Genomic DNA, 25,157 nt, shown 5'->3' with positions numbered 1-25,157 from the left:
AGTAAAGTCGACTTAGAAAATTGAAAGTGCAGGGATAGAGAATTCAAACATAGGTTTTTATATTGGTTCGGCCAAACTGCCTACATCTAGTGTCCTTCCAATCCCAGGAAGCAAATGAACTATAATGATCAAGGTTTTTACAACAAGGCTTTTTTAACGACCTCCATGTCAAAATATAAAACACCTCTCTAACCCTCTAATCAAAATATAGGCATATACAAACAAAGAACAACAACAAGATGTCCCCTCTCCTGCAGTTTTTAATCACTTTGAACAATCCTCAAAGTCCAGAACGCCTCACGTTCTCTTCCTGTAGTCACAACAGGGCAGCCACAATCTTCACAAGATTGAGAGAAGAAGTTGATCACGTATCAGACACCTCAAGTGTAGGTTGATCAATCAGTCAATTCGCACAGATTCTTGCTCGTCAAGCAATCACCAAAGAATGAACACCTCGGTCTTTCTTGATGGATTCTCGAAGCTTTAGCACGTTCTACCAGAGATCAATAATCTGAAACAATTCAATCAAAACGTTAGATTCACAAAAGTCTTTGTAGAAATCAAATTCGCGTCTATATATAGTATTTTACAAAACTGACGCTCCTAAGTCGACTATGCTACTAATAGATTCGATTATACTCAGCCAGTTATAATAGTTAGTAGCAGTCAAACCAACTTAATTGATTTCACATTTAATATAGTTGACTCACAATCAATGCTTAGTCAAAGATATAAAATATAGCCGTTAAACATCACAAGCATTAACAGAATTTCAAAACATAACTAACTAAGTCGAGTAGCTTGCGCATACAGTCGACTTTGTAACACTCCAATGCAGTTTTGAAAAACTTTCTTTCCAAAAATACTCACAACACTTTGAAAAAGTTTGTGCAAAGCCACAAGTTTTAATCGACTTACTTCATAATGAAATCGACTTAAAACTGTTGTTTTGCCACATATTATAAGTTCAATAAAAGTGCATGTGATTTTCCTTTTCTAAAACATATGTCAAGCATTCACAAATAAGATCTCATGTAAAACACAGTGAATTGTAGCAATGAAAGAATCAGCACAAACATGTTCTCAAATAATCATAAACATGAAAGCTATGAACATGTAACCCATAAACACATGTGTTATTAATTATGTGTTGTCATCATAAAAAAACCAGAAGCTCTGAGATTGTAGGTTTGGCTAAACTAGTGCTCCCCCTATCAACAATCTCAACAAAACCAATTAAATCATGTAGTAAAGTTGATAACCTTTTGGCAAGTATACCAAATCGTTCCCAGTAATAAAGAGCAAGCTTAGAGTATCATTCTCCCAAGGAATTTGAGTTACATTATCTAATTGAAATTATTTACCAAAATCAATTTAGAAATGATAATGATTGAATTCATAATTATTGAAATAAATTGTAACAACAAGAATTTGAAATATTATGACTGAAAATTTAAAAGAAACTTCGTTGGAATTGAGTTTCATGAATCATATGAAGAGAAAACTATGTTCAATATTTCATTATTTCATTCAAACATTCACATCCAGGCATACTAGTCCTAATCCCTTAGCAACTAGTTCTAAATTAATATATCAAACTACTAATCCCTTAGTCAATTTAACATATAATTTGCATTAAGTCCGATGCTAAGAATGACCAAGTTATTAAGTCTATCCTTAAATCCCAAATCACTTAGGTGCTCTATCTATGTCCATGTTCAAAGTTACTTTCCAGTAAGCAGAGACATTCAAATAACATTATATTTCCATACAATGATAGTAAATTCAAGAAAGAGCATATGAACGAACAACGATATATTGAACAGGAAAATTACATCACAGTGAGTTAATTACATCCAATTCCAACGAAAGAAAAGTCTAGCTAGTCCTAGTTATCTAGAACATACACATTTGAAGCAATCCCTTGCAATAATGATGTCTTGATACCTTGAAGTAGTCTCCTGAAGTCTGCAATCTTTTACGGTTCTTTGCTCTCTGTCATAAGTTACCAACTTTCTGTCTATTTCCCACTTTAAAAGCCAATTGAAAATAACTAATTCACCAATTCGCTAAGCGAACAACTCTTCATGCATTAAGCGAATATTCAACTGCATATCTTTAACTGTCCTTTATTCGCTCAACGAGTTGTGCTGGTGCGCTGAGCGAATAAAACTCTTTTTAGCTGAGCGATTTAATGCCAGCTTAGCGAGAAATGTCTAACAACACTCCACTTGATGTATAAATTCCTGTAATATTTATTACACAACTTTCCTACTTCTAATTACAACTTTTTCTATGAGGAAACATATTATTTCATGAATAAATACAAATTTGAGTTAATTAACAAGTACGAAAACATGTATTTTTCATCCTTATCATTAGTGTTGCGCCAAGAATTAAAAAAGAAATAGCAGAAAGAATTGTAACTGGGTAGAAACATTATAATCAATAAAGAATGGTAAAAGGGTACAAGGGCAGAATGATAAATTCGCAAGAACAGAAAGGCACATTGTTAAACTGATACTGGTCGCGCAAAATCAGAACAAACTAAGTTTCCCAACTAATGTAGTAAAGGGACAACCTAGGTATCAATCCTCGGACTCGGTACAATTAAGCTCAAAGTGTTTGGTTAATTCTTGTATTTATTTACTAACTATTAACTACTAATGCAAGGTGGGGAAATTAAAAATGAAAGTAAAAAGGTAAAATCTAGACTCTATTTAAGGAAAGAAATAAATAAAAGAGAAGAAAATAAAATTCTAAACTACTTAAAACAAAAATAGAAACATACATGATACAATCTAAACAAAACTCAAGTACTAAACAAATAAAACAAAATAGATCTTAAAAAAAATACAAAACAAAAGCAAAACCTAAGGCTAAAAGAACACATTAACAATCAAGAGATACACCTAAACTAAGCATTAAATCTGAATCAAAAGGTAAGACCTAAAATCTAAAGTAAACATCAAATCCTATACTCTAAACAGAATTAATCAAAACAATATCATGCTATTACTATCAACTAAAACTGAAATCACAACTAAATGAATTATGCAGATGTAAAAGAATACTAAATCAAACTATCATACATGCAAATCAACTACCGGAAACATTAAAATCAAAAGAAATGTGAAAAATCATAGAATCAACACAGAGTATTCATTAGAATCAATCAAATTCATATAAAATCAATGCACAGAGTGGTTAATCATATATCAGGAAGACATCTTGTTAAAATAAGCCCATCACATGGTCTTAAAGTTCATTTCCAGAACTTAAAAGTCAATGATCATCACTCAGTTAATCAAAATCACAATGAATCTAAATCCAATTCATGCTCCTAATCAACATCAGATATGAAATATATTCTAAATGCAAATAAAACCTACAGTCTACTCTAAAACATATAAAATCCTAATTGAAATGAACTGACAGAAGCAAAAATATGAATTACAATATTTTTCTTTCATTGAACTCATCTCCAACTCAAGAAGACATCTCGATAAGTCATGCTCACTGTCGAGTCATGTAATTCCCTAAGGAATTTAAACTATGTGGAGTCACAGAGTCCAAATCAAATTTTAAAAGTAAAACAATTGATATAAACAATTTTCAAATCAATTTTTTTATTTGTTGAACTCATCTCTGACTCGAGAAGACATCCCGATTATGCACGCCCACCTCGGGGTCGTTTAATTCCAAAAAGGAATCATAGATGTGCAAAGTTCCAGAGTTCAACTCATTTTCAATGAAGAACAAGAAACACAATCAAATAATCTGAATAAGAACGAAACTTAAAAGCAGAAAATAGAAATTGAAACGAGAAATCAAAAACAACATCAACGCTTTATTAAAATCAAAATCTAACCATATAAGCATACCGAAAACCACAGAGGAAGCTCACTTCTGTCACTCTCGTGAATTCCTCCGCGAAATCCAGTAACAAAAATCCCTATCCTACAAAAGAGATGTAAAAACCCTAAAGTAAAGAATGACCGCAAAATTGCAGAGTATGGAAGTGTGTATGTTTACATGGAAGAAGCCCTTTTATATAGGGTTTGAAAACAAAGTAAAAAATATGAAAAAGGAAGAAAAGAGAAAACGAAGATGGGTCGAGAACCTTCGATGCTTTGCTCAACATGATCCAACGCTTCTCCTTGTTCCTTTATCTTCAGCCCTCCGATCATCTTGATCTTCCTCGTTGGTTTGAACTCCCCTGGTTCAGCTTCACTGGGTAAGTGGCATTTAGGTCGTTGGAACTCTCTTCCTCTCACGTTCTCTTCAAGCATCCTTCTCTCGCGAGCCCTAACTCAAGGGTGAGTTTTTTTTTCAAACGAGGAATGCTCATGCAGACCCTTGCAAAGAAAGCAGCTAGGCCCTCTAAACAACACCGTTCCACTAAAGCGTAGGCTCAAAACAGTGCAACTCAACCCATGTGCAACTACAACGGCACGACAACATTGGTAAAAGTAGCGTTCAAATTTGCCTCCAAACAGCTCAAGGCAGCGACCTAAATTTTTACTTTCAGCACCCAATTTCAACGGCCCAGATCATTATCAGCTCAATTGACCATTAACCATGCCCAAAAATATTTCGGGTGTTGCTCCCTCCACCACCACACCTTTCTCCCTCCACCTCTCCTTTACTATTTTGTCCCTCAGTAAAATTTTACTTTTAGGGTTATTATTTGTTAATTGTACCCATTCACAACCTATTTCACTAATAACCTATTCTAGTCCCGTACATGAGTAAAATACTTTTCTTTCATTTTAACATTATATTTCTTCCTCTCTTTCTTTCATCGTTGTGAGATACTACAAGTTGCAAAGGTTGGTGGTGGTGGAAAGAATTATCAAGCAGTCTCCCTCTCGTGGTGTAGTGTCGCTCTCGTGGTGCAGTGCGTGGAGTGGTGCAGTGTGTGGAGTGGTGCAGTACGTGTTGTGCTTCTTCGTATTCGAATAAACCTTGAAATAAAACCCTAAAATAAAAAACGTAACCTTTAAACGGAGGTGACATCCGTAGGATGTCACCTCCGTTTAAGGAAAAACAAATGTCGACATCCGTTTTACCTTAAACGGATGTTGACATCCGTTGAAGATGTCACCTCCATTTAAAGGTTACGTTTTTTATTTTAGAGTTTGTTTTTTAGGGGACATCCATTGAAGGATGTCACCTCCGTTGATGTATACTTCCTCACACTGGTTGATGCTCTGGACGCTCCTCGATGTTCGTCCACACCACGGCGGCGACGCTTCTTCACACCATGGCGACAATGGAAGCTTTCAAACCAAAAAAAAAACTGGGAAGAAAAAGGAATGGAAGTGCAGGAGGTGGGGATGTGAAACGAAAATGGGGAAAGGGAAAGAAAGTTCCGTGGGTGGGTGCTGGGAAAGTAAAATTAGGGTTTCAAAAATAGGGTAAAAATAAAAATCTTTTTAACTTAAGGATATAATTGTATTTAAAATAATGTGGGGAGGTGGAGGAAGTATAGGGTGGTGGTGGAGGGAGCAACACCCGATTTTCAAGCCCATTTTACCTCTGCACAAATAAGCCCAATTAAGAAAAATTATTGAATTAAAGGGTAAAAATGCAAATAAGAAAAAGAAGAAAAAAAAATTATGCGACTAAAACCTAATTAAAACAAAACATTTTATTAAAAGATTTTCTAAAAAAAAATTAATTTCCTAATTATTTATAGACACTAAAAATTATACCTTAAAAACCTATTTTAACAAAACTAAAGAATTAAAAAAAAACTTAAAACTAGCCAAATTCTAAACAATTAAAAACAAAAATACACAAGGACTAGACACAGAAAAAGATAAGATGCGAAATTGGAAAGTTATCGCACATCGCAATAAATATAATCAGTGCAAGAAAGATTAAAGGAAGCAGTAAAGAGAATTTCAAATTGGTGAAATCAATAGAACAAGTGCAGAATAAAATTGGAAGAAAGAAAAAGAGCAAAATTTGTATTGAATTCAGTGAAAAATTACAAAAGATTACATTCTTGAAGTCTCTTTTTACTCACAAGAACCTCTAGCACAACCCAGCCCGGTACAACAAACCCAATCTCTCTCCAGCATTACTTTGCACTCACAGGAAGTGAAGCTCACTCTGCACTATACAATTGAATCCTCTACAGACTCACAAACACTCTACACATATTTGCACTATCTCTAACTCGTCACATACACTCGCATACTACCTATGCTTGCTATATAGAAGCAAGGAACTCTACCTTACAAACAGAAAGAAGAAGACTTAACCTTTGCTTCACCATGGCTGCAATGTTGCGCAACTTCAAATCAACACCTTTGCTGAATCTCGAGTCAACAAAAGCTTCTTTGGGTTTACTCCAATCCGCCTTTGAGTCTGAGTCCAATTATAAATATTGATAAAGGAAGCTTGCTTGAAAATCCTTGAACGAGAACAACTGCACTTGAATGTGTGCATCACATTGGTAACTTGCAAAGGAAGCTAGACTAAGCTGAAGATGTAACGTGGAATTGGTCCAAGCTGACTTGGTAACCTGGAATAGGCTGTGAAGGACTCCATTGGACAACTTGAAAATTAATCTGACCTGCACTAGCTAGTGGAGAAGAGCTGTTTTACCTACTACCTATTAGTCTTGTAATCTTGTTTCAGTAGTTTGGGCAATTTGTACTTAGTTTTACCCGCTATTAACAGTTTCAATAACTTGTTTTAGACAGTTTATAGGTTTTCTAGGTTTGAGTCTCTTAGTAACCTATATAAGGCTTAGTCTATACAGAATTCGTGTGCTTTTTAAAAAAGGAGAGTTCACTTTAATTTAGATTTTCTTCATTTTTTTCTCCGAAGTTGGGAGAGGGGACAGTATCTTTGGTGCGTTCCAAATTCCAGCTCCAGCATGTTTTTCATTTCTGTGAAGTTGGAAGTGGGACAACAACTCTAGGAGGGCGTTCCACATTCTAGCTCCAGCTCTTGTAATTCATCATTTCATAATGCATACAGCTTTGTTCTGTTCATCTCACTCTTCTATATTTTCTGTTGAACTTGAACTTTTTCTTCATTATGAACCATAGACATCACACTTTGTTCAGCTACGTTTAATTGTACCTACCTAAACTCCAATTTCTGATTGAGTTGTAGTTAATTTATCTAAAGGATCTTTCTTATCTAGGAATGAACTACTAGAAATAAAAATTGAAAGTAACATGAACAAGGATGAGTTTATGAACTAGTTTTTCAGAATATTCAAGTTCTGCTCTATTTTCACCAATTCTGATATTTTATTTTGTTTTCTTCAATTCAAACCATTGTTCTTTCCTTTCTTATCATACGTATACAATCCTTTTACAGTTGATATAGTTGTTCTTGGTTCAGCTTTACAATTTCTCAGTTCTGCACTATTCTTGATGTTTTAATTCATTGTTTTGCCTTGTTTTAGGTTAGTAAACTTGCACGAAGCATCTTCAATACGTATGATTTTAGTTTTATAGATTAATTCAGTTCATTTCCATTTCTAGAGGTTAGGTTTTTTAGTTTTTCAAGATTTAGAGAATTTTGCTATATTTTGATTATTTCTTGCAATTCTTTGTTACAGAATGAAATTAGTAGTATTTTAAACTTATTTGCATGATCATTCCACCATACAATCCATTGCATCACAGTTTCATACATTATCTGCATAATAGCAAAAAGCTATAAAACTTGATTCACTGTCATAGACTATTTTGCTGTCCAGATTTTGGTTTTATACGTAATTTTGCTTTTTTAGAGTATTTCTTCTAAATACTTTCATTTGCATTGCTAAAATCATTCAAACGTGTTCCAAGCATTAGCATTGCATAATCCACATTTTATCGAACAGTTTCATTTCCATTGTTTTAGTATTTTACTGCATCTTTTATTCAGATATTAGGTTTCAATTGAAGATCCATTCATTGTCTGTAGTTTTTTTATTTATTTTATTTTCCACCAGATTATTCGTTTTAAACTTGGTTAGGATAATACAAATACTTATTCAAATAGGATTTATTTAGATTGACACTCATGACCTTATGCTATATTAGGAAGACTTTGGATTATTGTATGAACTTTATTGCGACTATACAGTTCATCAAGGTTCCTACAAAAAGAATTTGGATCAGTTTGGACATAATTTACTCTATTTATAATCAAATTATGCCACAAAAGTAGATTTTAACTTTCAAAAGTTTGATTCAATTTAAGTCCATATTTTCTTCTTCTATAAATAGTTACAAGAAGATTTATCTAAATTGGTCATTATTTTGAAAGCAAGTAAAGGCTTTAAGAGAGCCAGAGCCAATAGGAATATATACCTTTGTCATCTAATTTTAGAACATTATTATCCCTAAAGCGTGGCCAATGCAAAATTGTAATCTTCAAATAACCTGGTGACATTGTAATGAATAAGAACAACAATGGTTCTTCCTTATCTTGCAAGACGAATCAATCACAACTAGAATACATTGTCCTGCATCAAAAAAGATTTATCTTTGTTGTTACAATCATATAGGAAGCTAACTAGTACCATTTCCAATTTGTAACAATGGAGTGTGATGATGTTGGAAAATCCATCTCCCTCTACAACATTTATTCCCTCCTTCTATCCAAGTTCTTGTTCCTCCTATGTACCAAACAACTAAGAAATAAGAGAATTATCCATCATCATATATAGAAACCTTTGAATTTGCAGTTCTCTCCAACTATAATCAGCCTGAAGTAGCTTCACCAATAATCGCAACAAGAGCATGTACCATCCTTAAAATGGTGGAATCGATTGGTGTCCCTGACTACAATTTCACGTTGAACTATCTTAGAGATAAGCTTGACAGCAATATGACAATCTCCACAAACACGGAGGTTTTTGGTAATTCTGATTGGAGATTCACGGGTATTCAAAATAGCAAACACAATTGCTAACTTCTCGCTGTGAACAGCTAGATGGCATTCTTTATCCTCCTCCTCCACGTCATGAAGAGCAGAATCAGTCTCAGGGACGTATCCTAACTCTTTCATCTTCCCAACCAGCACACTCAGCTCATCATATATCTCCTTTGACTGTGGGTGTGACGTGTCACCCGCAAGAAAGGTGTGGACCTGATTATTGAGCTCAACATTGCTGATCCCAGGTCTTTTTCGAATTTTTCTTCTCTTCATTAGTGATCGAGTAGCTGTTACTTCTGTCCATCTACCAGCCTTTGCATAAATATTTGATAACAACACATAGTAGCCAGATTCCTCAGGAGCCAACTGAAGAAGTTTGTCAGCAGCTACAAGCCCAATATCCATGTTGGAGTACACCCGACAGGAGCTAAGCAGGGTTCCCCAAATTCTTTCATTAGGCTCCATTGGCATCTGTTTGATGAAATTATAGGCCTCATCTAATCGTCCAGATCGTCCTAAAAGATCCACCAAACAAGAAAAGTGTTCAATTCTTGGTGTTATTCCATAATCGTCTGTCATCTGCTTAAAGTAAAGCTTCCCTTCATTGTATAATCCTGAATGGCTACAGGCTGAGATAATTGCGACAAAGGCAATGGAATCTGGACTTTGACCTGAATTTAGCATTTCAGTGAAGAGTGCCACAGCATTATAGCCTTTTCCAGTCATACCATAGGCAGATATCAATGAAGTCCAAGATGCAACGTCACGAAACTTCATTCTGTCAAACACTCTTCTTGCATCTTCTAGACATCCACATCTAGCATACATGTCTATCAATGAATTCTCCAGAAGCAAATTTGGACATAGATTCTTCCTCTCAACATATTCATGAATCCTCCTTCCTAACAACAAAGCTGAAAGATCGCCACATGCTGGAAGTACACTAGCACAAGTGATTGCATCTGGTTCCACTTCACATTTCTCCATTTGTAAATAAAGATCAACAGCTTTTTCAGGCATTGAGTTTTTCATATACGTAGTTATCATCACATTCCATGAGACCAAATTTTTCTTCTCCAAATTCACAAACATCTGCTTAACATATGAAATAATTTCTGATGAAGTGTCAGTTACTGCTGGCAGGAGACTAGCCATTGTACCGGCATCCGGTTTATGCCTTAGAGACTCCATTTCTCGGCAAATCTGTAGCGCATCATCAAACCGCTTATTCTGAACATATCCAGCAACCATTGAGTTCCATGAAACAACATCTCTGCTAGGCATTTCACCAAGAACACGCCGTGCCTCTAGCAAGCAACCACACTTACCGTACAACGCAATAAGACCATTTCCAACAAATAAATTCAAGTCAAACCCAACCTTAAATACAACTCCGTGAAGTTGAAACCCGATTCTCGGATTGTCAGAGCAAGAGCAAGCCTTCAAAACACAAGGGTAAGTATAGTTATCAGGACTAAATCCACCATCAACCATGTCCCTGAAAACAAGCAATGCATCATTGTACCGATGGTTATTCACATAACTTCTGATCATGACATTATAGAAAATAACATTCCTCTCAGGAATTCCATCAAACACCTTGCGTGCCAATCCAGGTTCTCCGCAGGCAGCATAGGCTCGCATGAGTTTGATTCCCAGAGATGGGTTTTCATGAAAACTGAGATTAAAAGCCTTCGAATGCACATTTTTCAACGTTTTAATATCTGGGTATTGGTCTAACGCTTTGCCCAGAAGTTCCAAAACAAGAACTGGGTTTCGTGAGGACCCCGATGATTTTCTAATTGAGGAAACCAAGGCCTGTAACTTGGGAAATTGGTGAGTCAACGGAGCAATTGGTTTCATGAATTGAAACTGTTACTATTGTTATGTTAAAAATGAGAGGAACAGAGGGAAGAAGAGCAAAGGATTTACAAGTTCAAGAGATTCACTTTCTTTTCTGAAATGGACATAACGCATGTTCAGGTATTCCTCACAGTTAGTAAAGATTGACCATAGAATGTGTTACATGGTTAAAAACAAGAACTTTTCTCTCTTATTAGAAGATGGAGAATGATGGTGTGCATTTTAAGAAGGAAAATGCTGTGTTGACAGTATGGAAGATGAGGCAAATATTGCTCAGGTGACAAAGGTTAGAAAGGTAATATGGATTCACATTTAAATATTTCTAAATGTTCTAGGGTTGGGAGGCAGAAGAATAGATTGGTTAGGAGAAGGAGAGGAGAGAGAAGTGACGGTGTTGTTGAAGGCATGGTGCTGCCGTGTTCGGAGGAGTCCAATCCTTGGTAGTGGCGGTTTGGGAACGACCATTTGAGGGTGTCGAAACCTTGGCAGTGGCGTTGTGGGAACCTTCATTTCACCAGAAATATAGTTGGAGAGTGAATCATTGGTCACCGTCACCGTCACCGTAAGGGTGATCATCGGAGAGTATGTTTTCTTTTGGGGTTCAGTTACTTCCTATAAATCTCAAACCATTTGGAAAAGTCCATGATCTTTAATATTCTTTGCCTGTCATTATCTTCGCTCTTTGCTGAATATTTGGCTGGCCTTTTTGGTTTTTTATTTTAAGTAATCTTTTCAAGAACACGTTGATTTGGCTTTCATAGTGATCGGGTTTAGATATCAATTATTAAACATTTTACTCTTTCTCTCTCTAACCTTATTACACTATTATCGCTATATACTAGAAATATTATTTTTCTTATATTTGCAGTGCAGTTAACAACTTGAATTGAAGGGTGTGCTTTACTTTTCCTCCGTGTTCAATCAAGTCCTACCACTTTATTTCTTTTTAAATCACAAGAGATCAAGAGTTTCAATCACTGTCAGTCTCATGAGAGGAAGAGAGGGAAGAAGAGCAATGGATCTATAATTGGTTTTCAATCAAAATCTTTCCTTATACATTAGGGAAATTTGAATTTTTCTTCAGTCTAATTGCCATTTGAAATGAAATTAACGAAAAAATGTTTGTCTGATTCTGAGGTTTGAATTCTAAAAATGTAACAGTTTTTTTAGTGACTTATTTGTTGACAGTAAAAGGAGCAGGAGCATAGATTTATATTTATTGCAGCAAAGGGATGGTCTTCCTTTGAGGTTTGGTAATTTTGCAACCAAAGGAGAGATTTGGATGGACAAAAGCAAGAGTTTGAATTTGGCAAATCTAGTGCAACTCTGCGTCACCAACAAAGATCTTTTAGCCGGCAAGGTTCTTCACGCTCGACTTTTCCGTCTCCGTCTTTTCTCTGACACCTTTCTCTCCAACCACTTCATCGAACTTTATTCAAAGTGTGATGAAATTGCCTCCGCCCACAATGTGTTCGACAATATACCTCACAAAAATATCTTTTCCTGGAACGCCATTTTGGCTGCTTATTGCAAAACCCGCAACTTGCAACGCGCGTGCCGTCTGTTCCTGCAAATGCCTCAGAGGAACACCGTCTCACTGAACACCTTAATCAGCACAATGGTCAGGTGTGGCTATGAACGCCAAGCAGTGGATACCTACGATTCGATGATGCTGGATGGAATTAAACCCTCCCACATAACGTTCGCTACTGTTTTTAGTGCTTGTGGTACTTTGTTGGATGCGGACTGTGGCAGGAGAAATCATGGGTTTGTGGTCAAGGTTGGTCTTGAAAGTAATATATATGTCGTTAATGCTCTTTTGTGCATGTATGCTAAGTGTAGGCTTAATGTGGATGCGCTTCGTGTTTTTAGGGACATTCCTGAGCCTAATGAGGTTACTTTCACCACCATGATAGGGGCATTAGCTCAGACAGATCAATTCAAGGAAGCTTTGGAATTGTTTAGACTCATGTTGAGAAAAAAGGTTCCTGTTGATTCTGTCTCCTTGTCCAGCATATTGGGTGTCTGTGCGAAAGGGGAAAGGGACATCGGTCTCTGTCATGGTCTCTCATGTAATGCACAAGGAAAACAAATGCACACAATGTCAATTAAACTGGGATTTGATAGAGACCTCCATTTATGCAACTCTTTGCTTGATATGTATGCGAAAATTGGGGATATGGACAGTGCTGAGATGGTTTTTGTTAATTTGAATCAGTACAGTAATGTTTCTTGGAATATAATGATAGCTGGGTATGGGAATAGATGTAACAGTGAGAAAGCGGCAGAGTATCTTCATAGAATGCAGTGTGATGGATATGAACCAGATGATGTTACATATATTAATATGCTGACAGCGTGTGTCAAGTCTGGGGATGTAAGAATCGGGCGTCTAATATTTGACTGCATGCCATGCCCAAATTTGGCTTCATGGAATGCTATACTCTCAGTCTATAATCAAATTGCGGACCATAGAGAGGCAATTGAACTGTTTAGAAAAATGCAGTTTCAATGCCAACATCCTGATCGGACTACTTTGGCCATTATTCTCAGTTCATGTGCTGAACTTAGACTTCTTGAGGTTGGAAAAGAGGTTCATGCTGCAGCTCAAAAGTTTGGATTTTATGATGATGTCTACGTTGCCAGTAGCCTTATTAATATGTACTCCAAGTGTGGGAAAATGGAGTTGTGTGAGCATGTGTTCCGTAAACTGCCTGAACTAGATATTGTATGTTGGAACTCAATGTTAACAGGGTTCTCAATCAATGCTCTTGAACAAGATGCCTTGTCTTTGTTCAAACAGATGCGATCACTTGGCTTCTTCCCATCCGAGTTTTCTTTTGCTACCATAGTGAGCTCTTGTGCAAATATTTCTTCCTTGTTTCAAGGTCAACTGTTTCATGCTCAGATCATAAAAGATGGTTTTCTAGATGACATATTTGTGGGGAGTTCTCTAATAGAAATGTATTGTAAATGTGGTGATGTGCATGGGGCCAGATGTATTTTTGATGTGATGCCTGGTAAAAATACCGTTACCTGGAATGAAATGATACACGGTTATGCACAAAATGGAGATGGTCGTAGAGCTCTATGCCTTTATAATGACATGGTTTCATATGGTGAGAAACCTGATGATATTACTTTTGTTGCTGTTTTAACTGCTTGTAGCCACTCGTCTTTGGTTGATGAAGGACTTGAAATATTCAATGTCATGCTGCCAAAATTTGGAGTGGTGCCAAAGTTGGATCATTACACTTGCATTATAGATTGTCTGAGTCGAGCAGGGAGATTTCATGAAGTAGAAGTCTTTTTAGATACCATGCCATGTAAAGATGATGCAGTTGTATGGGAGGTTGTGTTAAGTTCATGCCGTATTCATGCTAACTTAACCTTAGCAAAAAGAGCTGCTGAGGAACTCTATCGACTGGACCCCCAAAATTCTGCTTCATATGTGCTTCTTGCCAACACGTACTCTTCTTTGGGAAGATGGGATGATGCACGTGTTGTAAGGGATATGATGAGTGATAAAAAGGTCCCTAAGGATCCCGGTTATAGCAGGAGTGTGTGCAAGAATGATACACAAATGATTCTTGAAAACAAACAATAATCTCATTATGATGGTTGTTGAAATCAAAGCACCTCTGCAGAGACCTCGATCATTTATACAAAAGGGACCTTGTGTTCTACTGGAAGATCGATGATACTTCCCATGACAACGCTTTTATGACTATCAGTTGCTTATTAAACTGGAGACTGTTGTCGTCTGAGTGACATTCCCTCTGAAAATTTTCATGGAGAACATCGGCCACACTGTTTAGGAAGCTGGGACTTGAAATTAATAGTATTAGAGCTTGAGGAGTCTATTCTTGCAGGATTTGTTATCTTCTAGGCTATAGTATTATTGGTAATTTGCACCTTTCACGTCACTGGTGAAGGAAATTACGCTGGCGCCTGTTGTTGCGGTAGGTGGGTTGGATGGGTATTGATTTATAACAAGGAGAGAATTTGGTGTTTTCTTTCGTTGGCTTAAACATCAAACAGGTAAACATGTTAGGTTGTGCCCTCTTTAGTCTCCAATTATGTGGGTGCCCTCTTTTTATTCTTTCAATTACACATTTTCAATTTTTTTATCTAATTTTTAGAGGTGCATTTTACACACTATACTCGCATTAGCTAAAAGTTTTCTCTTTCAAACATATACAAATATCCTACCTTTTTTCATTAAAGAAAGAACCTTAACAGTCAAGAAACAAAAAGAAACTAATAGTAAAACCCAATGGTTGAATAATCAGCCAACAAGGGATACATAAAAAAGGGAGGAGGGAAGTAAGAATTTTGTTGTCCATATTTTTTCGGTTGTGTTGACCGTACTTGTGTTCATTTGGTTGGATCTGTCATACTGAGATGGAGTTGTTGCAAGCACTGTGGGGTGTAGCTGCGAAGACTTTAACGCCTAAATCAATGATGGGCAAGGTAAAACTGTTTAATGATGAATTGAAACGGGCCCCGCGAAGGTGACAAATGAACATTGATGGGGTAGATAGGTGAAATGCGTGGATCAATTTTTGTCATCTTGTCATATATTGTTAGAAGATCTGTTGTGGATTAGTCAGGTGTCTTTTTGTAAGCAACATACATGTGTGTCAATGGATATTGTGTGATTTCAGAAATTAGGTGACAAGTGGGTTAGTGGAGGGATGAGCCAAGCATGAAGTTGGTATCAACAAGAGCTCTGATGGAATGGGTGCTCTCTAGAATTGAATCCAAAATAGTTGCCAGTCAACTGCTTGGGCAGTCCGAGGAGTTACTTAGAGGATTAGTTAATCGAGGTAATGGTCCTTCAGGGATTTCAAATGCCTTCAGGGCACTCAAATCCAACCACTAAAAGCAACAAAGACAGAAGAATCGTTTGGGAGTGCGAGAGTGAACTGAAGCTCAGCCTCCAAAATGCGAGATTAAGCTAAGAATGAATGGGTCTGAGTAAGTTTAGAATGAGCGTGATTAAGAGTATGGGTTTGCGAAGGTGGCGAAGGTGGCTGGAGAAGGTAGAAAAGGAGACAAGAGAAGGTGGTCGCGAAGGTGTGTATGTGGAGGGCCAAATAAAACCTAAGGTTAAGAGGTGAAATAAAAAATATAATATCTAAAATTTCTTTGTTTACAGACAGATAAAGGAGGTGAATTCAATTCTAAATTTTTTGGTGATTTTTGCGTGAACCAAGGTACACAAAGATAATTGGCAGCAATTTATACTCTGAAGCAGAATGGAGTTGCTGAGAAAAAAAAACAGAATCATCATGAACATGGTTCGGTCAATGCTAATAGGGACACGTGTTCCTAAAGTATTTTGGCCAAAAACAACAGGATGGTGTGTTCATGTTCTTAATAGGAGCCCCACAACAGTAGTGCAGGACAAAACCCTCGAGGAAGCTTGGAGTGGAATAAAGCTTTCTGTTAAGGTGCTTGGGTGTATAACTCATGTACATACATCAGATCAACAGCAAGTCAAATTGGATGACAAGAGTAAAAGGTGTGTTCTCATTGGAATGAGTGATGAATCCAAGGCTTATAGACTGTTGGACCTAACCACTCAAAAAAACATCAGAGATGTTATATTTGAAGAAGAAAAACGCTGGGATTAGGAGCAGCATGACAAAAACCAGTCAACACACCTTTAAGTTGAGGTAAAATTACAGCACATGACAGTGACACCGAGGAGGAAACTGAACAAAATGGAGTACAACTTTCAGGGTAGCAGACAGAAGAAAATCTGAATGAATACTAAAGTTAACACTGATCAAAATGAGTCTCATCTTCCAATAGTTGATAATTCAGTTGAAGGGAGGATTAGAAGATGTAGAAGAGAACCAATTTGGATGATTGGTTATGGAAAGGGAGAAGGTCTATTTGATGAAGATGCAATGATGGTGATAGAAGATGATCCAGTGACATTTGAAGAAGCTGCCAAAACTTGGCGAGATGCAATGGAGAGAGAGATTGAGGCCATAAAGAACAAAACATGAAATTTAACACTTAGGACTTATTGGATTTATAACTAAGACCCATAAAAGTAGTCTCACCAGAGTAAAAATAGTCTTTCTACATTAATCTCCTATCTGGGCATACTTTGTATCTCTTTTTGGTGACCCATCTTAGACTAATAATTAATGAACAACAATCGATCGAAGAGTTGAAAGAAACTTTCTACTATATCCTCTTCAAATCGATTCACATTGAAATTGTCAACACATGTAAACTATAATCCAAAATTTTGCACTTCCCAACAAAATCCTGGGAGGACCATAGAAATCCTCAAATTCAAATAAAAGACAAGTACTGTTGATTTCTATGTGATCCCCACCATCATTGCCCACTCTGCTTGTATATATATGTTGTCCTGCTTGTTCAATATCATAAAACATCAACTTCACCCTTTTTCTTCTCATTCCTTTTTTCTATGCATCAACACAATGAAGCATAATAAAGGTTATACTATTCTCATGGCCCTGTTGCTAACTTCCATTGGAATCAAGTATGAAGGCTCCATCAACAATCACTTCCAGCATTCAAGTCCGGCAAAGATGATTTTTGTCACAGCTATGTGTTGCCATGTCCTTGCATCCAGTGCTGATATGAGCATGCCAACTACTCTTTTCATATTCCACGTGTCTGGAATGTGGATGTGAAACACTGATGTGGATTCTGGTGGATGAGTTTCTATGGCGGTGTGGCACCAACGTGCTTCTCTTATCGGTGGCCTCATTATGCTTCATCAACTACAAACACCTTATTCACCTCATTCGAGGCAGAAACGGTCACGTGCCAAATTCGGAAGCACAAGAATGTCATATGTAACACTAAACTTGGGAAGTTCAGTTTCTGCGGATAATGCTTTTGCTTATATATGTTGTGCTATTGGTCTATATTTGAAGAATGATATACTCGAGTAGTTCTTTTACATTTTTCATACAAAGATTATAATCTTGCCGTAGAAAGTCTGTTAATAATACACAATGTTTAAAAGATAATATTCCAACACAGGAACATATTCCAACATTTGAAGCACAAGAACCTCGGATATAATAAGACTAAGACAAAGACAAAGATGTGCAGACATGGATATGCTGCATGTTCAAGTTGAGTTTATGCAAAAAGCTTCTTATAGGGAGTGCTAAAGAGACCAATTGTCACTAATTTGGGTTGACATTTTTAGCACAACCACCTGGCAGGCCGAAGGCGGAATGGATGGATGGAAGGAAGTTTCTTCCTTTACCTTCGTAAGCTTCTTCTGCACCAAATAAACCTCACATTCATATTAGATGATCTGAAAGTTTTTATTTCACAAAAATGATTTTTGGATTATACAACCTTTTCTAGAAAAATAATGGTTTTTGAATTAAAAAATTTAAAATTCATTTTAACTTCTAAATTGTGTAATATGAAATGGACAAAATGATAAATTTCTTTTATGGGGGTGCAGGAAGAAACTTATATGGTGCATGGAGAAATTGTCTTAATAGAATTCTTAACCTATCTGAGCATAGTGGACCAACGACACACCGAGCTGGATGTTGCTCCCTCCACCACCCCAAGTGCTCCTGTACTTCTTCACTATTTTCTTTTATTCCAAAAATACTCTACACCTCCTCACTATTTTCTTTTATTTCAAAAATATCCTACACCTCCCACTATCCTCAATAATCTTTCTCTCTCTGCATTAATAGAGCATTCATATGGCTCAAATTTGAACTTGTGAAAATTCAGAAAAACTTCAATATTAGTGCTTCTACCACTTTCACTTTATAAACTTAAAAGTTAGATGCAAATACAAAATAATAAACATAATAATATTAATAGTAAATAATAATAATATATTATTATTATTATATATGATAACGAAATAACTAAATAAATTCCAAATCTTTAACAAATAACGTTTCTTTTTATATTTTAAGTATTTAATAATATTTTTATATTATTTATCTAATAAATTAAATACTTTATTCAAGTTATTTGAGTCATGTAAATAATATTCAAATTATTTTACATTTTGCAATATATCACAAGTTCAAATCTGAGCCATGTAAATGCTCCATTAATGTAGAGAGAGAAAGAGAAAGATTGTTGAGAATATAAATGTTCCATTAATGCAGAGAAAGAAAGAGAAAGATTGTTGATGATAGTGGGGAGGTGTAGGGTATTTTTGGAATAAAAGAAAATAGTGAGGAGGTGTAAAGTATTTTTGGAATAAATGAAAATAGTGGGGAGGTGCATGAGCACTTGGGGTGGTGGAGGGAGCAACACCCCACCGAGTTTAAACACACTAGATTGGCTCAATTTGTTATTTTTTTTAATCTTTGATTTTGATATGTTCTATACATTCAGTCCTCCTTATTTTGGGGGTGTTGCACCCTCCACCACCCCAAGAACTTCTGCACCTCCCCACTATTTTCTTTTATTCCAAAAATACTCTACACCTCCCGACTATTTTCTCTTATTTCAAAAATACCCTACACCTCCCCACTATCCTCAACAATCTTTCTCTTTCTCTCTCTGCATTAATGGAGCATTATCTTTCTCTTTCTCTCTCTACGTTAATGGAGCATTCATATGACTTAGATTTAAACTTGTGATATATTGCAAAATATAAAATTGAGAGGAAACTTCAATATTAGTGCTTCTACCACTTCCATTTTATAAACTTAAAGGTTAGATGCAAATACAAAATAAATAAACATAATAATATTAATAGTAAATAATATACTATTATTATTATATACTAACTTTATAATGACGAAAGAACGAAATAAATATCAAATCTTTAACAAATAACTTTTCTTTTATATTTTAAGTATTTAATAATATTTTTATATTATTTATCGAATAAATTAAATACTTTGTTCAAGTTATTTGAGTCAAACATGTCGATAAGTTAAAACATAATATAATGTTAAAAATTATAGATATTAAATATAAAAAAAAACACACATATATATAAACATTTTTCTAGAAATTTAGAACAAAATTTTACCATTTATTAAGTGATTTGAAGAAAAAAGAATATATTGAACAGTGAAAATAAGATTGAATCAAGCTTATTTAAGGGAAAGTGTAAATAAAATTTTAGTAATATATCACAAGTTTAAATCTGAACCATGTGAATACCCCATTAACGTAGAGAGAGAAAGATAAAGATTATTAAATATAGTGGGAAGGTGTAGAGTAATTTTGAAATAAAAGAAAATAATAAGAAGGTGTAGAGTATTTTTGGAATAAAAAAAATAGTGAAGAGATACACCAGCACTTGAGATGGTGGAACTCCTATTTTGGTTCTACGGCGGTTAACCTGTCAAAAATTGAACAGAATAGATTTACCAATATATAAAAGCCGACTAAAAATCTTAATTCACCCCGACGGCCGTCCGAATGCCAAAGGACAGGCCATTCGATTAATGGTTTGATCCACCAATTTTTTTAATTTTGTATTTCTAAATATATACATATATATATATATATATATATATATATATATATATATATATATATATATATATTAAAACCACACTTACTTATATCAATATTTTCTAAAATATAATTAATTAATTTAATTACTATAATAAAATAAATTAAAATAATTATTACATGTTAAATTATTCTATTATAAATAATATTAAAATTTAATTTGTAAATGTTAATAATTTAAATTACAATATTATTTTAAGTAATATAATACAAAAGAAATAATTTTTTAAATGATTTTTTATTTTAATTTTTAATTTAAAAAAATGGATTAGTAGGTCGAGTTTCTAACAAGGTGAAAACTCTCATTCGTCGAACTCATTTTGCCATCTGTCATAGCTACTTCAGGATCGTTGAAAACAAAAATCATATAATGAAACTAAACATGTGGGAAGACAGGTTAAAAGAAAGTACGATTCTCATATACTTTAAAACTATATGGTTAGATACATCATATACTTTAAAGTTATACTAGATCAACTTTGATGTCGAATGTTTAGGGATTATTCTCTAAATTGGAAACCAACACACAATCCGTAGTAATTTGCTATATAGCCTATTTGATTCATGATTCGCTCTCTCCTTGATCGGAAAGTTGAACAATTTTATTATACTTTTTTTCTGTGTGAGGATTGTGATGATCTTGATATGGGTACCCTATTGCCATAATTATGCTATCTCATGATGAAGTTCAATTTGAAGTGTTCTGATGTATAATTACTGGAGTTTTCATCTGAACAATAGATGGATTAGTTTGACATTTTGCATGTCAAATGCTTATGCATAGAAGCAATACAGTGTATCCTTTAATCTATTTTTCTATGACAATTTGAATATACCATTATGTCTTTTGTCCATATCTTTATTCTCAAATTTTAAAGCTCAATTACATTGTTATTGTGGTGTTATACTTATAATTTCGATTAGACGTTTAGATCTGTTTTTTTTATTTATAAGAGAATACTTATGCTCTACCTAATCAATATTATATTAATCTAATAATAATGCAATGGTAAGAGAATCATGATGGAAAATCTCGGGAGCTTTATCAGTGACTGATGGTTGTGGAGCTTGCATTCTAGCTAGTCATAAAGATAAAAAAAGTGCAAAATGAAGGGGAAAAACCAAAGAGAAATAACACATAATACATCAACTTCACCCTTTTTCTTCTCATTCCTTTTCTCTATGCTACAACACAATGAAGCATAATAAAGCTTATACTATTGTCATGGCCCTCTTCTTAACATGCATTGGAATAAGTATGAAGTTACAGCAACAATCCCTTCCAACATTCAAGTCTCATGTCGTAGAAAAGATAATAAAAACCACAAACAAAGATTTTTTGAGACGTGTAGATCACTCTCTTTAAGAATTTATTTGTGGTGTATTGTGCAAATCTCCCAAGATACAACACGAACATCCCATAAATTTCTAAAGATATCAAAACTAGCAAGGAACTCTAAAAAGAGTAGAAAATAAAACCAAGCACTAGTACAAAATATACTTTTAAACTCGCACAAATAGACCTCTTTTTATACAAAACCGCTGCCTATTCAGACACGGTGGCAGTTTCGTAATTAACGAGACTTTATAGGCCTCGGTTCAGACGAGACCGGTGCCAAAAAGAGATATCACTTCGGTTGTGAAGGCAACCGGTGCCTAATTATCAGTGTCTGACGCAGTTTCTGACGCGGTTAAGAAAAACCCGAGGTGAAAGAAGTATACGGCATCGGTTAGTAGGAAGGACCGAGGCATAAGCCTCTACTGCTCAGACCCGAGGCATAAGCCTCTACTGCTCAGACCCGAGGCATATAAGCCTCTCTTTTTTTCCCCAAAATTTTCCCCAAGTTAACCTAGATCCCTCCGCACTCTCGCCTCCCCGACTCTCCCTCCCTCCCCTGGCCCTGTGATAACAGTTGAAAAACTGTTATTTTCATGCTTAAAATTGATACTAAAAGCAACCTTTAGACTTAGAAACTAGCTTGAAATCATACTTTTATCCATATTTTCAGAAATAAGAGAGCTGGACAGGTTTATGCTTGATTTCAGTGTTTTTGTGCAGGTTTTAAGGTGAATTTAGTGAAAGAAGTGAAGAGTGAGAGAGAGGGAATCAGAAAAGGAATCAAAGAGTGAAAAAGGAGAAGCCGAAGTCACCGCTCAGCGGCATTTTACCGCTGAGCGGCACTCAAGAGGTTGCGGGAGGTCCGCTGAGGGGCAAAATGGCCGCTGAGGGGAGAAAACGAGACGCGCAATCACCGCTGAGCGGTATTTTACCGCTGAGCGGCACTTTAATGGGCTTGAGCTTGACTTTTTGTAATTTACGAATGGTATTTAAGCTTTAGGGTTTCCTAGGGTTAGGTATCTTTGGCAGAAACGAGGCAAAAACTCTCTCTTCCACCCCTTTGAAGGAGGATCTTGGATGCTCAGGCTACCTCTTCACCTTTATTGGGTTTATTCTTTCATACTTTCATTGTAATTCATCTAGGTTCACCATGAATATGGTGAACTAAACTTTGTATGTTTGTTGGGGAATCAATGTAATCTCTTGAAGCTCTCATATATGGAATTTATGCTTGCATCTTTTAATTAAGACTTATGCTTTCTTTCATCATTAGTTAGGGTTTTTCCTCTTTTCTTAATGCTTGCATTGTTTAACTCATTCTAATGCATGATTATTGGTTTTGTCGATACGGACACGTACGGGGAAGTCTAGATCCGGGGAATTTCTCCCAATATTATATTGGTTGTCGTTAAGCTCCTGCACTTATGAACTAATCATTAGGAATGCTAGGAATTGTATGAACTCGTGATTAGGGAGAAGCCATCTAGAATGGTACTTTAGAGAGTGACATTAACAATGATGATTTGAATGTTGAATTCCTAAAATGTATGAGAGTGGATGAGATGAAATTGATCCCCAACAACATATTCATTCATATATTCCATTGAAAGTGTTTATCTTTTGTCTTTGCCATTGATCAAACTTCATGCATACATATTTAATTTTCGTCTTTTGCATATAAACTCCAAATATATCGTCTTTAAGTCTTAGCTAATCAAGAAATCACATAACTAAACTAGGCCGTGAGTCCTTTGGGAAGAACGATACTTGGTCTTACCAAGTTTATTACTTGAACGATTCGGTCATACTTGCCGATTGTGAAACAAGTTTGTGACATCATATTTTGGTGCTTACAAATTTGTCCATCACCCTCCCTCCCTCCCTCCCCTGGCTCTCGCCTCCCCTCCCCTCCCCTCCCCTCGCTCTCGCCTCCCCTGGCTCTCGCCTCCCTCCCAAGCTCTCGCCTCCTCTCGCCTCCTCTCGCTCTTGGATTCTCCTCTCGCTCTCGCTTCTTCCTTACCTTACCCCCACGAACCTCCCACAACTAAACCACACCACGCCACTGCCAGCCCCAGATCTGCCACTGTTTCCGTAAAGAGCAGTAGAGGAAGGAGAGGCATCGCGTAGTCGGCGGCGGCGGAGGAAGAGCAGCGCGCGACAGAGGAGTGGACAATCTCCGATGAGATGCGGCGGCTGGAGGAGAATATCGGCATGGCGGTGGCGGATGCGGAGGGCGCGGCGGAGGAGGAGGAGAAGCGACGATTGAGGTGGCGGAGGAGGAATTGACAGTGATGAGAATGCTGGGATTGAGGCTCTGTAACGGAGAAGAACGGTGCGGGGATGGGGGCCTTGTGGCGGAGGCGGATGCAGAGGGCGCGGGGGCGAATGCGGAGGGCGCGGAGGCGAATGCAGAGGATGTGGCGGAGGAGGAGGAGAAGCGACAGAGGCAACGGTGATGGCGGAGGCGGATGCGGCGATTGAGGTGGCGGAGGCGAATCCAGAAGCTTTTTTTTTCAGATTTCATTTCTTTTTGTTTTGAATTGAATCTGAGTTCATTTTGAATTGAATCTGAGTTCACATCGAAGATTTGATTTTGTTTTGATTTGTTTGGTTCCTTTGTTAAATTGAATCTGACTTTACTTGTTAAATTGATTTGTTGAATTGAATCTGAGAAGGATCCTTTGTACCAAAAAAATTGTTTTGTCTGCCATTGAAGCGTGATTTAAGCTTGTTTGGTTTGGTTTGTTTGTGAATTTTTTTTGTCAAGAAGCTTGAGCAAAGACATAAAAGAAGCTTGAGGCACCAAAATGATAGGAATGGCTAAAGAAGAAGAAAAAAAAATAAAAAAAGGACCTTACTGCCTCGGTTCAGGCTCCAACCGAGGCAGTAAAGGGAGTGAAACGATTTCGGTTATTAGAACCGAGGCCTAATGGTATCATTATATGTCCCGTTTTAAAACCGAGGCATAAAGTCCACCGCTTTTTACCTCGCCTGAATATACCTCGGTTCAGGAACCGGTGTCTATCAACAAAAATAACCGGTGCCATTTCCCTTAACTGTACTAGTGAAGATATTTTTAGGAAAGAAAAGGAGAGAGGATGAAACTAAGAGGAAAGAAGAATGAGAGAAAATGTTATGTGTTTTGGAAGAGCAAAAGAATGCACTATTTATAGAGTAAAATAAAAGATGGGAAAGCTGCCTCTGGAGTTTACACCTTACGTCGTGATCAAAATCGTTCACAAAATCTACATCTCGATCCTTGGGGAAAGAGAAATTTGACTGTGTAGAGAATAAACACTCATCATGCAATGTTCTTCGTTGCTTTAAAAAAAACTAGTTTGCAATACAAGTTTATAATAATTCCCCACATATCGCAAAAGATGAGAAGGAATGATTGAAAGAAAGAAGAAAAGAATTTTCCTGGGTTTTATAAGATGTAATGCATGAGAGAAGTATAGCAAGCTATATGAATTAGTCTTAAATCGAGAAAATTAACATACAATGTGGTTAGTATAACAACCTATATGAACCAAGGAAACTT

At 36.2% G+C, this 25,157-nt stretch overlaps 2 protein-coding genes across 6 annotated transcripts; one reads left to right on the top strand and one right to left on the bottom strand.

Annotated features, from left to right (window-relative positions):
• Positions 1-8,374: 8,374 nt before the first annotated feature.
• Positions 8,375-11,046, bottom strand: LOC108345687 (putative pentatricopeptide repeat-containing protein At3g49142). Of its 2 annotated transcripts, XM_052866932.1 has the most exons (2): positions 10,495-10,620; positions 8,375-10,393 (listed from the first exon to the last, which is right to left on the bottom strand). In XM_052866932.1, exons 1-2 carry the CDS (start codon positions 10,599-10,601, stop codon positions 8,737-8,739), a joined length of 1,764 nt encoding a protein of 587 aa, XP_052722892.1. In that variant the 5' UTR covers positions 10,602-10,620; the 3' UTR covers positions 8,375-8,736. The 2 variants fall into 2 exon arrangements, with proteins under 2 accessions (XP_052722892.1, XP_017439854.1); XM_017584365.2 differs by having other exon boundaries at positions 8,375-11,046.
• Positions 11,047-11,075: 29 nt separating this feature from the next.
• Positions 11,076-17,728, top strand: LOC108345686 (pentatricopeptide repeat-containing protein At4g20770). Of its 4 annotated transcripts, none has more exons than XR_008244733.1 (3): positions 11,076-11,340; positions 11,929-14,799; positions 17,289-17,728. XR_008244733.1 is itself a non-coding variant. In XM_017584362.2 (2 exons), the coding sequence occupies exon 2, from the start codon at positions 12,041-12,043 to the stop codon at positions 14,363-14,365; it is 2,325 nt and encodes a 774-aa protein (XP_017439851.1). In that variant the 5' UTR covers positions 11,076-11,340; positions 11,947-12,040; the 3' UTR covers positions 14,366-17,728. The 4 variants fall into 4 exon arrangements, 2 of the variants coding, with proteins under 2 accessions (XP_017439851.1, XP_017439850.1); XR_008244732.1 differs by having other exon boundaries at positions 17,232-17,728; XM_017584362.2 differs by having other exon boundaries at positions 11,947-17,728.
• Positions 17,729-25,157: the final 7,429 nt, after the last annotated feature.

This window comes from Vigna angularis, chromosome 8, assembly GCF_016808095.1.
Source record: "Vigna angularis cultivar LongXiaoDou No.4 chromosome 8, ASM1680809v1, whole genome shotgun sequence".
NCBI lineage: Eukaryota > Viridiplantae > Streptophyta > Magnoliopsida > Fabales > Fabaceae > Vigna > Vigna angularis.
This window is presented reverse-complemented; position numbering and strand designations above follow the sequence as displayed.

What these genes read in the sequence shown, in the direction of transcription:
- LOC108345687 (XM_017584365.2), bottom strand. Translation starts at nt 10,758, where the DNA reads ATGAAACCAATTGCTCCGTTGACTCACCAATTTCCCAAGTTACAGGCC.
- LOC108345686 (XM_017584362.2), top strand. Translation starts at nt 12,041, where the DNA reads ATGGACAAAAGCAAGAGTTTGAATTTGGCAAATCTAGTGCAACTCTGC.